Source organism: Pseudophryne corroboree, chromosome 3 (genome assembly GCF_028390025.1).
Source record: "Pseudophryne corroboree isolate aPseCor3 chromosome 3, aPseCor3.hap2, whole genome shotgun sequence".
NCBI classification, from domain to species: domain Eukaryota; kingdom Metazoa; phylum Chordata; class Amphibia; order Anura; family Myobatrachidae; genus Pseudophryne; species Pseudophryne corroboree.
This window is the reverse complement of record NC_086446.1, coordinates 56,563,675-56,577,462: the sequence shown is the minus strand read 5'-3', so window position 1 is coordinate 56,577,462 and position 13,788 is coordinate 56,563,675. Positions and strand designations below refer to the sequence as shown.

General features: G+C 44.7%; 1 protein-coding gene across 2 annotated transcripts in view; it reads left to right on the top strand.

Moving 5' to 3' along the window:
• The window catches only part of LOC135054717 (NACHT, LRR and PYD domains-containing protein 3-like), a 224,415-nt gene extending 216,502 nt beyond the window's left edge, over window positions 1-7,913 (top strand). For both annotated transcript variants that reach the window (XM_063958005.1, XM_063958004.1), the window contains exon 13: window positions 7,526-7,913. In XM_063958005.1, the coding sequence (XP_063814075.1) occupies window positions 7,526-7,545 (20 nt within the window). In that variant the 3' untranslated portion in view covers window positions 7,546-7,913. The remainder of the gene's footprint in view (window positions 1-7,525) is intronic.
• The last annotated feature ends 5,875 nt before the right edge of the window (window positions 7,914-13,788 follow it).

The following is a 13,788-nucleotide window of genomic DNA, read 5'->3' as shown; positions in this document are numbered from 1 at the left end:
CGATGCGCTGCGGTGTCTGGGGCTCCTGCGGTGAGGTCTTCTCCAGCAGTCCCTCCCTGCGATGCGCGGAGTCCATCGGCGGGTTCCTTTGCGCATCCGCAGGTTGGTGACCTCCCCGCAGGTCGCAGTGGTTGCTGGGAGGTCGGGGGGCGGAGACAGCGCAAGGTGCCAAGCAGCGATCAGGGAAGCATTGAGCTTCCCTGACGTCTCCGCACTACAGTTCAGGTTACGCCGTCCTAAGATGGCGAACCTGAACTCCATGGAGAAGCGGAAAAGAAGAGCTTTCCGCACCTTCATGAATCGCACTCACCATACAAAGGTATGGTGATGCGATTCAGGCAGAGAGCGGGGGTACCGCTGGGGAAGTCAGGCACTTCTCCACGGTAACCGGCTCTGTGAATTGCAGTAGGCAGAGAAAAGCCCTGTTTAACGCAAAACAGGGCTTTTCTCTGCCTCATGAATAGACCCCTAAGCAAGGGGACAAAAGATCAAGTCCAACCTGACACTTAAATTATAAAATGTCCATAATGACACATAGGCAGGCACCAATGGACACAGCTAACTCCACAGGCTCTAGATAGAGGGCTGAGTGGGGAGATGACTGTGTGTATATATATTTTCATTGTAGACACCAGTTGGCTGTATTAACAGCTTTTTGGTCCCCAGGGCTGTTTTATGTTATAACTTTTATAGGATTAGAGCTATATATATAGCTGGGCTCATATTCTGTGCCTGTGTGTATGTAGGTATAGGTGTATGTATATATACGTGTATATATGTATATATATTTGGTGTGTTTGTGTGTTCTTCTGTGGGACTGGCTGAAGGAGGTATTGCATCCAGGACTTAAAATGCAATGGTTACATACACACAAAGTCAATATGAGTCTCACTAGCACCGATGGTTAAGTGTACTATGGACTCTGCTGCGCAGTCTACCTACAGGGCACAGGACGCTACTCCTATTTGGTTGTCCGCCTTCACTATGTGATGTCTCATCTCTTCTCAGCTGACTGAAGCCAGGACAGATTGAGCAATTCTTAATTTCTTTGGGCGCATTCCCTGGACCTGCTTGGGCTCAGACCCTGGCAAGATCTGTTCAGGGTTTGGTATCTCTTCTTGTTTCTCAGCAGGTGACCACGAAATGCCAGCTATCAGCAGTATTACAGCTTTCGTTTGGGATGAAAACAAGGGTCTTCAGTCACGTTTCCTACTTTAGGGGAACTGAAGGGGCGTGTATACACAATTAGCGGAAGCTGGAAAGATCCAGTTAAAAGTTTCAGGTAACAAGGAGAATCGTTAATGCATATCCCTTTCCTTAGGAGACTAGGTGTATGTGGGAGACTCCACCCACAGTGGACACATCGGCAGCCCGCATATCCCATAACCTGGTACTCCCAGTACCGGAAGGGGTTGACACTCTTAAGAAGCCATTAAATTAAATATAGGAGACCACACTAACCATTGTTCTCTACAGCGGCGGGGTTGGTCTCCGACCAACCGTAGTCGATTGACCTGAGCGCATGTGGGTATTCACAAGGGTCACCTCACAGAGGAGGAGCATCATATACAGGAGTCGGCGGTGCATATCTGTGAGGCTTCACAAGAGGTAGGTCTGCTTAATTCCAGAAATTCAGATACGTCTGTCCCTGTTTGTAGAACTTTGTGGCTTCAACAGTGGCTGGCTGATACAGAATCTGAGCTGGGTGAACAACACTCCCATATGGAGTTAAGATGCTGTTTGGAGCTGAATAAGTGGATATCACAAACTACAGGTGGTAAGTCCACATATCTTCCCTATGCAGCTCCTTCATGGCGACGACTTCTACAGGATCCAGAGCATGTAACATGCCTAGAGTAACTAGAGGTCATGGTCGCTCAGCAGCCGTCACTTCCCAGCAAGATCAATCCTTGCCACATAGACCGCTGCATGTGGGTCTTCAATCTCACCTGGGAACTCTCAGAGGCAGTGCGCAGTATCATCAGGGGACAGAATCGCCAAGATGCCGAGGTCCGGAATCTAATTGCACCAGGTATAAGATAGATTCCGAAATTCAATCTAAAAATCGTTTTTTCTTTTTCTTCAAGATTTGACTGTTTAGCAAAAAATAAAAAACAGGCAGCTCTGACAGACGCCTTCCAAAACTGTTGGGGGCAAAAGTCATTATCTCGGCCCCATACATCAGCAAGGGCAGGATTATATTCACATATGATTGCGGTTTCGAGTTCGGAACTTTCTTGGTGTCCAAGGATGCGTATCTCCATGCAGTGTCGGATTGGGGCATGAAGGCCCACAGGGAAATGTAGGAGCCCATATTTAGGGGTGTTGACAGTCTCCAGAGGGGGTGTGGCCAGCAGCCACAGAGGTTTGGCTAACCATTAGAGAGTGCATGGGCTGGGCCCTTGATAAATATATATAGTAAATACTGCTAGTGCATATATGATAATGTACCAGATTAATAACAGCAATGCACTGTAGAATGCACACCATATCCTGTGCAGTATAATGTAACATATGTATCCCTAGAGGAGGAGGTGGGGGACGTGACGCAGACCCGGGGTCATAGCAACACTTGCTATTATGGATTTTAAACACAAGGCTATTTAACTTTGTTCACAAGTATTGCTATATAAATGTGATTTTGTATCATGTTTTTTACACATATGTATAATTGAGTTTTGTACACTAACCGGACATACTTCCGAGGGTGGAGCTACCTAATGCATTTAAGATTTCAATGTTTGATTCACCTGTATCCTGACGAAAGGATTGCAGTAAAAATTCTGAACGGGATCCCGTGTTTGATTAACAAGACGTATGAGTGCCGCCCCTTTGGATTCTTTATGAATTTTAAGGCTACCTACGGGGACTGACTAATGGGAGGGCACCAACGCAAGATACACATATACAGAGACACGGAGTGCCGGCTCTCTGCACCCGAGATATATATATATATATATATTGTAACAGGGAAGTAAACAGAGCTATACGGAAATGAAATCAGTATCCTCCAGTGAGCAGAGAAATCTGCTGCCGAGATTTCGCCCTTCCTCATACTAGGGGTTAACAATTGAGAGGTGGACTTCCTCAGAAAGCAGTTTATACCTCCGGCAGAGGAGGCTCTCCAACTGCAGGTGTTTCATATATATACAGTGTGTATATATATATATATATATATATATATATATATATATATATATATATATACACGCTGCTCAAAAAAATAAAGGGAACACTAAAATAACACATCCTAGATCTGAATGAATGAAATATTCTTATTAAATACTTTGTTCTTTACATAGTTGAATGTGCTGACAACAAAATCACACAAAATTTATCAATGGAAATCAAATTTATTAACCCATGGAGGTCTGGATTTGGAGTCACACTCAAAATTAAAGTGGAAAAACACACTACAGGCTGATCCAACTTTGATGTAATGTCCTTAAAACAAGTCAAAATGAGGCTCAGTAGTGTGTGTGGCCTCCACATGCCTGTATGACCTCCCTACAACCCACACAAGTGGCTCAGGTAGTGCAGCTCATCCAGGATGGCACATCAATGCGAGCTGTGGCAAGAAGGTTTGTCTGTCAGCGTAGTGTCCAGAGCATGGAGGTGCTACCAGGAGACAGGCCAGTACACCAGGAGACGTGGAGGAGGCCATAGGAGGGCAACAACCCAGCAGCAGGACTGCTACCTCCGCCTTTGTGCATGGAGGAACAGGAGGAGCACTGCCAGAGCCCTGCAAAATGACCTCCAGCAAGCCACAAATGTGCATGTGTCTACTCGAATGATCAGAAACAGACTCCATGAGGGTGGTATGAGGGCCCGACGTCCACAGGTGGGGGTTGAGATTACAGCCCAACACCGTGCAGGACGTTTGGCATTTTACCAGAGAACACCAAGATTGACAAATTCGCCACTGGCGCCCTGTGCTCTTCACAGATGAAAGCAGGTTCTCACTGAGCACATGTGACAGACGTGACAGAGTCTGGAGACGCCAAAGAGAACGTTCTGCTGCCTGCAACATCCTCCAGCATGACCGGTTTGGTAGTGGGTCAGTAATGGTGTGGGGTAGAATTTCTTTGGGGGCCGCACAGCCCTCCATGTGCTCGCCAGAGGTAGCCTGACTGCCATTAGGTACGAGATGAGATCCTCAGACCCCTTGTGAGACCATATGCTGGTGCGGTTGGCCCTGGGTTCCTCCTAATGCAAGACAATGCTAGACCTCATGTGGCTGGAGTGTGTCAGCAGTTCCTGCAAGATGAAGGCATTGATGCTATGGACTGGCCCGCCCGTTCCCCAGACCTGAATCCAATTGAGCACATCTGGGACATCATGTCTCGCTCCATCCACCAACGCCACTTTGCACCACAGACTGTCCAGGAGTTGGCAGATGCTTTAGTCCAGGTCTGGGAGGAGATCCCTCAGGAGACCATCTGCCACCTCATCAGGAGCATGCCCAGGCGTTGTAGGGAGGTCATACAGGCACGTGGAGGCCACACAGACTACAGAGCCTCATTTTGACTTGTTTTAAGGACATTACATCAAAGTTGGATCAGCCTGTAGTGTGTTTTTCCACTTTAATTTTGAGTGTGACTCCAAATCCAGACCTCCATGGGTTAATACATTTGATTTCCATTGATAATTTTTGTGTGATTTTGTTGTCAGCACATTCAACTATATAAAGAACAAAGTATTTAATAACAATATTTCATTCATTCAGATCTAGGATGTGTTATTTTAGTGGAGACGCCAAGGAGAACGTTCTGCTGCCTGCAATATCCTCCAGCATGACCGGTTTGGCAGTGGGTCACAATGGTGTGGGGTGGAATTTCTTTGGGGGGCCGCACAGCCCTCCATGTGCTCGCCAGAGGTAGCCTGACTGCCATTAGGTACCGAGATGAGATCCTCAGACCCCTTGTGAGACCATATGCTGGTGCGGTTGGCCCTGGGTTCCTCCTAATGCAATACAATGCTAGACCTCATGTGGCTGGAGTGTGTTAGCAGTTCCTGCAAGACGAAGGCATTGATGCTATGGACTGGCCCGCCCGTTCCCCAGACCTGAAACCAATTGAGCACATCTGGGACATCATGTCTCGCTCCATCCACCAACGCCACTTTGCACCACAGACTGTCCAGGAGTTGGCAGATGCTTTAGTCCAGGTCTGGGAGGAGATCCCTCAGGAGACCATCCGCCACCTCATCAGGAGCATGCCCAGGCATTGTAGGGAGGTCATACAGGCACGTGGAGGCCACACACACTACTGAGCCTCATTTTGACTTGTTTTAAGGACATTACATCAAAGTTGGATCAGCCTGTAGTGTGTTTTTCCACTTTAATTTTGAGTGTGACTCCAAATCCAGACCTCCATGGGTTAATAAATTTGATTTCCATTGATCATTTTTGTGTGATTTTGTTGTCAGCACTTTCAACTATATAAAGAAGAAAGTATTTAATAAGAATATATCATTAATTCAGATCTAGGATTTTTTTGAGCAGTGTGCATATATATATATATATATATATATATATATATATTTTATTATATATATATATATAAATGTTTCAGAGTCACTTGGATTCCATCCCAGAGGTCCAGTTTTTTTCTGCAGAGAATTCTGAGACTACAGCTTCCTTTTGTTCCGCCTACTGCTCCTTGGGATTTGAACTTTGTTCTGGAGTTTCTCCAGTCCTCTTTGTTTGAACCCTTGGAATCCATGGACTAGCCCGTTTTACTCCTTGCCCTGGCTTCGGCTAGGAGGGTTTCAGTGTTGGGTACTCTATCGTGTCGCTATTACTATCTGGTTCTGTGTGATGACAGAGCAGAACTGTGTACATGCTCGCCAACAATCTATAGTTGTACCCGTCCCACAGGGGGACTCGCCATCCTCTCATTGGTGGTAGGGGCTCTGCGTCTTTACGCGGACAGGGTGGCTGGTTTGAGAAAATCTGACTCACTGTTTGTTTTGTATGATACTCACCAACAGGGTTGGACTGTTTCCAGGCAGACTCTGGTAAGGTGGATTAAGTTCACCATTCATCAGACTTCTGTGACGGCCTCATTCTCTTCCGTCTTCCATTCGTCACATTCCACTTGTTCGGTGCTTTTTCTACTTTGGGGCTGCTCCTGGGGCTTTTCCATTTGTGATGTGCTGCGGCCTGCTTGGGTCGCTATAATTTTTGTACGGTTTTTATTCGTTTGACTCTTGGGCGCCTGCAGAGTCTCGATTTGGTTGTTCCATTTTGCAGGGTTCACAGCACACTGCCACCCGTAATGGGAGCTCTGTGACATCCCCATAGTAAACTGCACCCCAGTGTCCCCTATTGATGATAGAGAAAATGGGATTTTGGTACTTACCAGGTAAATCCTTTTCTCGGAATCCATAGGGGACACTGGGCACTTGCCCTGCGCTGTTCCTTTTCTTCTGCAAATTGTTTGACTTTTGTTGTTTGTATTGTGTGTTTGGTTCATGGTACAGGTTTTTCTTTTTTTAACTGATCCTGGTTTGTTCATGTTTCTGTTTCCGGTTTTCCATCCTCCTCTCCATTATGTTTCCGTCTCTCTTTGTGCACAGTTTTTCTTAACTGGCTGTTGGGAGGGGCATAGTGGGGAGGAGCCATATATACACACATGTAAAACATTTACATTGCACCGGCTCAATAGACCCAAATATACCCCATAGTAAACTGCACCCCAGTGTCCCCTATGGATTCCGAGAAAAGGATTTAGCCGGTAAGTACCAAAATCCCATTATTGCTTCATTTTGGGCAGTACGGATGATGTAATGGTTAGCATGACTGCCTCACAGCACGGAGGTCATGGGATCGACTCCCACCAAGGCCCAGTGTGGAATTTGTATATTCTAACCGTGTTTGTGTGGGGTTTCTCAGGAAGCTCTGGTTTCCTCCAACAATCCAAAAATATAATGGTAATTGGCTCCCAAAAAATAAAGTAACCCCAGTTAACCCAATTAATCTGCAGGTATGTTTTTGTATTGTGAGAACAGAACCCAAAACCTCAGTGCTGCGAGGTGGTAGTGCTAACCATTACACCAACTGTGCTACTTTCATTACTGTGTGTTTGTGTTTATATTGTCTTTAGTTAGTGATTATGTGGTTTTAGTATATTAGGGTATTGGTAATATTACTTGTATTTATGGCATTGTTGCTGTATTAAGTTTTAACATTTATGCTGTATTATAATTGGAGAACCACGTGTGTATGTACAGTATAAGTAACCAGTGAACCAAATAGGAAAAAAGCAATTTCCTCCCCCAGACAAGTGGAAAGTGATAGATCTCATCGCTGGAATGTAGGGAGAGAAAACCCTCTATGTAATCATGAAAATGTAATAAAAGAACCCCCACTGTAGAGTATATAGGGTCAAACGTGCAGTACATATGTGAAAGCCACTCCACCCATCCTTCACATGGTTTTAGTCTCTCAGTTATAAATGTATGCTGAGTGCAGGGGATATAAGTATAAGAAATGACCTAATGCAGATCCCTCATCTCTCATCAGGTTATGGGACTGTGAGATGACCTCCTCCTGCTCTGAGGATTTCTTCTGTGTTATTAGTTAAAACCGGTCACTGACCACGCTGGACCTGTCATGCAACTATCTCCAGGACTGTGCAGCAAAACTTCAGTATTAATACTTGCACAGCATGTGTGATATGGTTTGAATGCGTCTGTACATATGGTGTGTGGGTTTAATTGTAATATGACTGACCAGATAATTGTGATCAGGTTCTCTTCCTTCCCAGTGTAAGCCTGTGAGCAGAGCCCTCTTCCTTCTCTGTGTGTTATTACCCAGTCTTGTTTTATAACTGTTTTCTTCTAAATTGTACAGCGCAATGGTGTATGTGCTGGCACTATAATAAATAATTTGGCTTACTGTGTGACACCTTCATTTATCTAATAAAGGGAGTATAAACAGGGCCGGCAACAGGGGAGGTCAAAGGGGACACCTGTACCGGGCCCAAAATATATGCCGATAGTGCCAGGCATGGATGTCAGTCGTCTTGTCCAAGTAGGACGTTGAGCTTGATAAAGCTAAATATTTATCTTATATAATATCCTTTATGAGGTCTAAGAACACTGTACGCTATCTACGTATGAAGTACCGTAAGGGTACGCTAGTTGCGTAACAATCGCTTAGCCGTGATCGAGACGCTCAAGCGTCACGTTCACTCACGGCCAAGAGATCACAGGCAGGCACGTTATTGGCTGTTGACTAACGTAATGATTCGCTATAGCGTAGCGGACGCTCGGGACCACGAGGAGATCACCAGCGGCGCTGACGCTCACAATATTAAACCTTTATATCTAAACCATAAACAGTGTGTTGTGCAGTAAAACCTTAGTGTAATGATAGAGTGTAAATGCAACACAGTATAACCTTATTACCTTTAAAGCTGTTCGAGCGTCACCGACGCTCTGAGAATACTTAACACTATAAGAAATACACAGATACCGTGCTCAGGGTCCAACGCCTAATATATATATTATGAATGATATACTTGCAAAAGAATTAAACACAATACAAGTCATACACTACAATATAACATAGACTACCTAACCAGATAACTACACAGGAAATATAATACAATACTATTTAAGGGAAAATGAGAGAGAAAGATGAGGAGAGAGAGAGAGAGAGATTGAGAGAGATTGGCTCAGAATAACAAGAAGAACAATATGATTGCGGAGAAACACTTACGCACAAGGGGAAACGATCGCATGCGCCTCGATATCCAGCTCCCGATTATCAGCAATGAGAACCGTTGAAGAGAGTGAACTGGATATGGTCGGCCTGCCTATTTATGCCCCACACACAATACAATTCAATGGTCCCTACAATCTCATTGTTCATTGGACACAGGAATTCGGCTTCGCATTATAACAAAAGGTCATAGGTTGATTCATACAGGTGGGCTGTGACTGCTTCCAACTGTTCAGGTGGGTGGGATACTGGGTTTCCCGCCGCATGATTAAATAAGAACAAATAATAGTAAATGGACATAAACTTCTTATGTCCATAACTATTCGCACGAGCGATTAATCCGCTCCAAACCAACACCGGAATATTGCTATTTAAATACTCTTCCGATGGGTACCAAACACCACTGTATGACCCCTGTTAGACCCTTCGTACAATACAAAGAGGGATCTCTCTGTTCAGGAACATGCTATGTTAACTAAACTTTCAGAATCTATCAAAGGGACCATGATCTACAAAATACATTATTACTGAAAATATGTAACGATTGAGTCGCACGCTACGATCACATAAACTCTACCGTAAATACGCATACCGTGCGCCTGCGGGTGCCCGCGACTGTGAGTATGCGCACTCACGGGAGAGCGTACGCATGCGCAGCGCGGACCTGAATGAGGTGCAAATATGGCAGTGTGTATAGAGATATTTTTCTGACTTTGACAGTCCACCCTTTGGCAGTCAATAATAACTGCCACCTTCTAAACATTTCAAAAGGAGAAAAATATATGTCAGGGGTTAATACATTTCCATGGTTGGGTAAGGGAGGAGAGAGGAGAAGGTGTGAAGAGGGTATGACCTAGTGAGATAGCAGAAGCATGTGTGTATGAGTCCATGTTTGGGGGGTCATGTATCATCGTGCCGTACGTGTGGTACATCAAGCTTCGAGGTATCGCGAAGTATACATTTGAATTCCTTCTTATCCCGTATTAAGGGTCTGTGGATGGGCTGTCAAACTCTACCAAGCTCTTTTCGGCTGTGGTTGTAACAAAATGGGGGAGCACATTTTAGTTGATGATACATGAATGGGGGATGTATGTGATTGCTGATATCTGTGCCTGTATTCCCTATCGACTATGTATGTCATTACCTGAGGGTTGTAGAAATGAAGATAAAGAACACTTATGGTAAATGCAGTGGTATTCTATGTCAGGTTAATGTACATTTGTCGGTTGAAGTCTTGTTCGGTGTCTGTTGAATGCAGTCTTCTTTGTGCTTTTGTCCATAAGGTGCGGGCAAAAGCTGTCAATGTCCACGGATTTACAAAAAGTGTTGGGCTAGCGTAATTTTAAAATTTCTAGGGAAACTGGGGATCCATGGCATAGTTCATCAAAAATCTGTGTATAAGGTTGTCAGTACTTCTTCTTTAATCCATCTGTTGTCTGTATATCGGCTCATCAAATTCCTCGTCCAAGTGGGTCTTTTTACCTTGGAAGAAAACGGAAAAACAAGTGAAAGAAACGGACCGTATAATCGCATTTTCATTACATCATTGTTTCTACCGTTGGGTCATAAATCAAGTCCATTGGAATTACAGTTTCTTCACTCCTCAAACTCATTACCCTTGTACGATGTTTGCACTTCATTAAAGCCTGACCGCATCTAAATATCAATCCAATCGATATGACAACACCTAAGATACATAGGAGAAACTTCCCAACATCCATTATGACTCCTTGAGCCCACTCTCCTAAACCAGAGAACCAATTTCGCGGGTTCAACCATGACACCCAACCAGTCAGCTCATTACCTACAGCAGCAAGAGTGAGTTTGTGTCTCCTGCGAAATTCCCACTTCAGTTGGAGAATATCGTCCATCTTTTGGTCTATGACCTCGACCGGATCCTCGGTGCTATTCGTAATATATGTGCAACATTTCACGCCGTATTGTGTTGCCAGTGTGACACAATATCCGCCTGTCACTGCTGTGAGGTAATTAAGAACCATCCTATGCTGTACCAGTTCTGTTTTGTAAGCTTGAAGTTCCCTTCCAGTATACCTAAACGTGTCATCATACATTTCAGTGATATTATCTAACAAATTTGCAAGCGCAGAGATGTATCTATAGTTCATCACTCCTCGAGCGGTGCGAGTGAAGTCTAACGCGAGTAGAACCTGAATCCCGGTGGATTCATGGATCAGATCAGAGGCCGGATGCTCTAACCTTTCTGTCAGTTGCCTTTTAACAACGTGCTCGTAATGGGTGTGAGTATAAGGAGCTTGGGCACCACGGTGTATGTCTTTCATTTTGTCATGTGATACAGTCATTACTTCAGGCAGTACTTTTCCAATATAACACAATCCTTCAGAGTTTGGGGCAAGCCACTTGTACGCCTTTCTCCCGCATATGAAATATGCATCATCGGGGAGAACATATGGGACGGAGTAGGACATAACCATATTACACACCTTCCATGTGAAATCTCCTAACCCTAATTCTTCCATCTGCTTAGTACACGTATCAGGTTGTAAGATATGTGCACAGTATCCTGGTGATACCTCTCCAACTCTCGTAATCCTATTTCCTAAGGTATACCTATACCGGAAAGATTTTCCTCTACTGGCTATGTGGCGTACAAGCTCTGTATCTGTAGGCATTCTATCTGCTCTATGCGAGAAGGTCATGGTTTGGTTACTCCATGACACTTCCCAATTTCCCGGCTTTCGGGGATTGGAGATGTTAAAACATAATAGGGACCTATCCACATGGTATTGGTGGAGCTTCAAACTAGGAGGGCTGGAGATATTAAACCTCCGGTCCACCGGTCTCCCACCACTTAACTCAAGTACCTCCCCTATCGTTAAAGGAAATGGTACTAGCCCTGATTTGCTATGACCCTGAGGTACTTGAGAGCATACCCAACAATCTGTTTTATTTAACACACTACCCACTAAGGAGTGATAGTCACTCAATGGATGCCGGTCCATATGGATATTAAAACTGGATTGGCATTTCTTAATGCACCCATCCTCAATGACATTGTTACAGAGCCTACAGATACAGTTTTCTTCAGCTAACAATCCTTCACAATTCCTTCTATGGTCAATGCTATCGGATCGTTTTCTGATACTCGCCTTTACTTGTTGGTTAAGTTGTTCTTGGAAAACTACGCCTCCATCTTTATCATCAGAACCCATTCCAGAACCTCTCTCGACCTCCATGGTACTCTCACCGGAACAGACTGCTCTGGTCAACATCATGGTCAACAGGAAAATCCGGATCACAGTCTCTTGGAGCAAGTCCATCTTGTAGGAGGAGACGAAGAAGAATGAGAAGGGGGAAAAAATAATTGAGGGAGATGGGATGGGAAGTTGGAGAAAAACAATAAAAGGGAACAGGGGATCGACAACTGCTTTTGGTCTTGTGATTTTCAACGTTCAGGTGCCGCCTCAATCCTCCTGGAACAGACACTCTAGTGATACAACCTCTACCGTCTGTTCCTTATCACAGGACTTCTCTGGATCAGCAACCTTCTTACAGTGGGACGAATGAACCCAAGTCTCTCTCTCAGCAACTTTCAATGCTGTAGTGCTAGTCAATAAGACCTGGTATGGTCCTTCCCATCTGTCAATAAGGCAACCTGAGCGTAGAAAATTCCGTATCATTACATAATCCCCAGGTTCAATGTCATGACAATTACTATCTGGTAAATCAGGAATCACCAACTTCAGATTATCATTTTGATTCCTTAACTGTTTACTCATTTTAATCAAGTATTTTACAGTCACTTCATTGTTACATTTCAAATCATCCTGAGGGTTAATCATGACATGCGGTTGTCGACCAAACAAGATTTCAAAGGGAGACAGATTAAGAGGGGACCTGGGAGTGGTTCTGATACTGTACAATACAATGGGTAAAGCTTCTGGCCATGTCAATCCTGTCTCTGCCATAACTTTACTCAGTTTATTTTTAATAGTGCTGTTCACTCTTTCCACCTTCGCACTCGCCTGTGGACGGTACGGAGTGTGCAGCTTGCTATCAATTCCCATCAACTTACACATTCCTTGAAAGACATCACCTGTAAAATGGGTACCCCTATCACTTTCGATTATTCTAGGGATACCATATCTACATACAAATTCCTGCACAATTTTCTTAGCAGTAAACATAGCGGTATTTGTGGCCGCAGGAAATGCTTCTACCCAATTTGAGAAAACATCTATACAAACAAGTACATATTTCAAATTCCGACAAGGGGGTAATTGAATGAAGTCAATCTGTATTACCTGGAAAGGGCCGCCTGTAGGTGGGATATGGGATGGTTCTGTAGGTATTGCCTTTCCAATATTCTTTCTCAAACAGGTAAGGCATGACATTGCTCTTTTACTCGCATGAGAGGAGAATCCTGGGGCGCACCAATATGCTCTTACCAACTTGCACATCCCTTCCTTGCCTAGATGAGTCAGCCCGTGAGCTGCTTCAGCCAGACATGGAAGGTATGCTCTGGGGGCCACTGGTTTACCATGTCCATCCGTCCAGAGTCCTGAGGACTCCTGGCCATATCCCTTTGCCTTCCAGACTGCCTTTTCCTGTGTGGAACACAAATTTTGCATTTCACACAACTTCTGTGTGTTGATGGTATTAAATACCATCAATTGTGTGGTGTCTGTCTGTCTGGGGGTAGCAGCTGCTAACTTAGCAGCTTCGTCTGCTCGGCTGTTACCAAGTGATACTGGGTCCTGGCTATATGTGTGTGCTTTACACTTGATAACAGCCACTCTGTCGGGTTCCTGTATCGCTGTTAGAAGCCTTTTTATATGAGCTGCATGCGCTACCGGTGTACCAGCTGCCGTCATGAAATTTCTGAGACGCCATAGGGCTCCGAAATCATGGACTATCCCGAATGCGTATCTAGAATCGGTGTAGATATTGGCTGATTTTCCCTTAGCCAATTCACATGCTCTGGTTAGGGCGACCAGTTCAGCAACCTGGGCTGAGTGAGGTGGGCCTAGCGGTTCCGCTTCTATGGTGCCTTGATCATCTACGACTGCGTATCCAGTACA